This window comes from Homarus americanus, unplaced genomic scaffold (assembly GCF_018991925.1).
Source record: "Homarus americanus isolate GMGI-L3 unplaced genomic scaffold, GMGI_Hamer_2.0 scaffold23992, whole genome shotgun sequence".
Classification (NCBI taxonomy): domain Eukaryota; kingdom Metazoa; phylum Arthropoda; class Malacostraca; order Decapoda; family Nephropidae; genus Homarus; species Homarus americanus.
In genome coordinates, this window is record NW_024742569.1 from 33 (window position 1) to 2,784 (window position 2,752).

Sequence of the window (2,752 nt, forward strand, 5' to 3'; positions counted from 1 at the left end):
CTTATTTCCTGTTGAATATTCTCCCTGTTTTACCTTCTTCAGAATGCGATGATACTGGAATTGTGATGGGCTGTGTATTTATTTAACTCAACATCTCCCAGAGTTCCAAATAGTGCAAAAACTACACTCAGGGACCCTACAGGGCTCGTGCTCTCAGGTCCTCTCAGGGACGGTGGCACCTCAGAGAACCTCACAGGTGCTGTAGCGCCCCCAGTGACCTTCCTAGGGTGGCGGTGCCTCCAGGGGCTCTCTCAAGGTCAGTTTCCCTAGGGTCCTCCGGGGATGGTGGCGTCTCTAGGGACCCTCAGAGGCGGTAGTTCCCAGGGACCCTCTCAGGGGCCGGTGGTGCCTCCATGGTCCCTCCAGGGACGGCAGCGCTGCCAAGGACCCTGGGAGAATTCAGGCACCCTCCCGGGGGTGGCACGCCGGGCCCTCCAGGGCGGCAGGCAGGACCCCTTCCAGGGCAGGGCATTTAGAGACCATCTCAGGGACGGTGGGCTCCATATTGCACATCCAGGGGCGGTGACATCCGGGATCACCCAGCGACACTACAGGGGCAGCAGCACCTCCAGGTCTTTCCAGTGGGCGTCGGCGATCCATGGACACTCCCACGGACAGCGGTGTCCCAGGAACCATCCCAGGGGTGGTGGCGTTCCTAGGGGCTCACTTATGGGCAGCGGCGCCTCCAGGACACGCCTAGGGACAGCAGCGCCTCAGTGACTCACAGTGCCCCTCCCAGAGGCGCTTGCCACCCTCCCAGCGGTGGTGGCGCCCCCATAGACACTCCTGGGACAGTGGCTCCCCAGGGACTTTAGCAGAGTCCTCCACAGGGGTGGCCGCCCCAGGGACTCTCCGGACGGTGGCGCCTCCAGGGACCCTCCCAGAGGCGGTGTCCCCCAGGGACCTTCAAGGTACCAAGGACTCTATGGCATACTTGTTCGTTGTTTCATATATATTACATACTTCCAGCAGTCCTGCTGAACTATGATTGGTGAACTATTCGTTTAACCAATTACAGCCAATAGGAGAAGAGAACAGTCAGTCAGCACAACACCTAAACTTATGTTTTCCTGTTGGATATTATTCTCCGTTACCTTTTTCAGAATGCGATGATGCACAAATGTCATGGGCGGTGTACTTATAGCGTTGCATCTCCCAGAGTTCTAAATAGCACAAAACTACTGCACCCAGGGGCCCACAGGTCTGGTGCTCCCAGAACCCTCTCAGAAGCGGCGGTGCCTCAGGGCCCTCCCAAGCATGGTGATGCTACCAGAAACCCACCTGAGGTCGGGGGCACCACGAGGACTTTCACAAGGGCTGTGGCTTAACAAGTGACACTTCCAGGGACCCTCTAGGGGCGGCGGCGTTCCCAGGACCTTACCAGGTACAGTGACGCTCCCAGGAACCTTCCCACAGGCGGTGATGTCCCCATCGACACTTCCAGGGACTGCAGCGCCTCCTTCTACCCTCCCTAGAGGCGGTGGCGCCTCCATGGACACTCCAGAGACAGTGGCTCCCCAGGGACTCTTGCAGAGATCCTCCACAGGGGTGGTGGCGCCATGACCCTCCTAGGGACGATGGCGCCTCAGGGACCCTGACGGTGTCCCCAGGGACCTTCCATGGGTACCATAGGACCCTATGAAATTCTTGTTCGTTGTTTCATATATATTACATACTTCCAACAGTCCCTTACTGAACTATGATTGGTGGACTATTCTTTTAGCCCGCCAAATTACAGCCAATAGGAGAAGAGAACAGTCAGTCAGCACAACACCTCAACTTATGTTTTCCTGTTGGATTCTATTCCCCGTTACCTTCTTCAGAATGCGATGATATTGGAAATGTGATGGGCTGTGTGTGTGTTTATTTAACTCAGCATCTCCCGGAGTTCCAAATAGTGCAAAAACTACACTCTGGGGGACCCTATAGGGCTCGTGCTCTCAGAGGTCCTCTCAGGATGGCGCCTCAGAGAACCCTCACAGGTGCAGTAGCGCCCCCAGTGACCTTCCTAAGGGTGGCGGTGCCTCCAGGGGCTCTCTCAAGGTCGACAGTTCCCCTAGAGGTCCTCCCGGGGATGGTGGCATCTCTAGGGACCCTTTCAGAGGCGGTAAGTTCCCAGGGACCCTCTCAAAGCGGTGGTGCCTCCATGGTCCCTCCCAGGGACGGCAGCGCTGCCAAGGACCCTGCCAGGGAAGGGGGTACCTTCAGGCACCCTCCCAGGGGTGGCGACACGCCCAGGGACCCTCCCAGGAGCGGCAGCGACCCGAGGGACCCTTCCAGGGGCAGCAGGGCATTTAGAGACCATCTCAGGGACGGTGGAGCTCCATATTACACTTCCAGGGGCGGTGACATCCCCAGGGATCACCCAGCGACACTCCCGGGAGCAGCAGCACCTCCAGGGTCTTTCCGAGTGGGCGTCGGCGATCCATGGACACTCCCACGGAAGGGCGGTGTCCCCAGGAACCATCCCAGGGGTGGTGGCGTTCCTAGGGGCCCATTTTCTATGGGCGGTAGTGGCGCCTCCTAGACACTCCTAGGGACAGCAGCAGCGCCCATAGGGACTTCACAGTGCCCCCTCCCAGGGCAGCAGCGCCCCAGGCCTCCTAGAGGCGTGGTGGCCCCATAGACACTCCCAGGGACAGTGGCTCCCCCAGGGACTTTTGCAGAGACCCTCCACAGGGGTGGCGGCGCCCCAAGGACTCTCATAGGGACGGTGGCGCCTCTAGGGACCCTAACAGAGGCCGTGTCCCCC

At 59.2% G+C, this 2,752-nt stretch overlaps 1 protein-coding gene across 1 annotated transcript; it reads left to right on the forward strand.

Moving 5' to 3' along the window:
• The first annotated feature begins 1,112 nt into the window (after positions 1-1,112).
• Positions 1,113-2,527, forward strand: LOC121876952 (basic salivary proline-rich protein 2-like). The gene is made up of 3 exons (XM_042382533.1): positions 1,113-1,286; positions 1,445-1,623; positions 1,930-2,527. The coding sequence occupies exons 1-3, from the start codon at positions 1,113-1,115 to the stop codon at positions 2,525-2,527; spliced, it is 951 nt and encodes a 316-aa protein (XP_042238467.1).
• The last annotated feature ends 225 nt before the right edge of the window (positions 2,528-2,752 follow it).

Excerpts from the sequence above, each read along its gene's own strand:
- LOC121876952 (XM_042382533.1), top strand. The coding sequence starts at position 1,113 with ATGCACAAATGTCATGGGCGGTGTACTTATAGCGTTGCATCTCCCAGA. Across the intron at positions 1,287-1,444 it reads CTACCAGAAACCCACCTGAG|GGACTGCAGCGCCTCCTTCT; the intron begins GTCGGGGGCACC and ends CGACACTTCCAG. Across the intron at positions 1,624-1,929 it reads TCCCCAGGGACCTTCCATGG|GGCTCGTGCTCTCAGAGGTC; the intron begins GTACCATAGGAC and ends GGGACCCTATAG.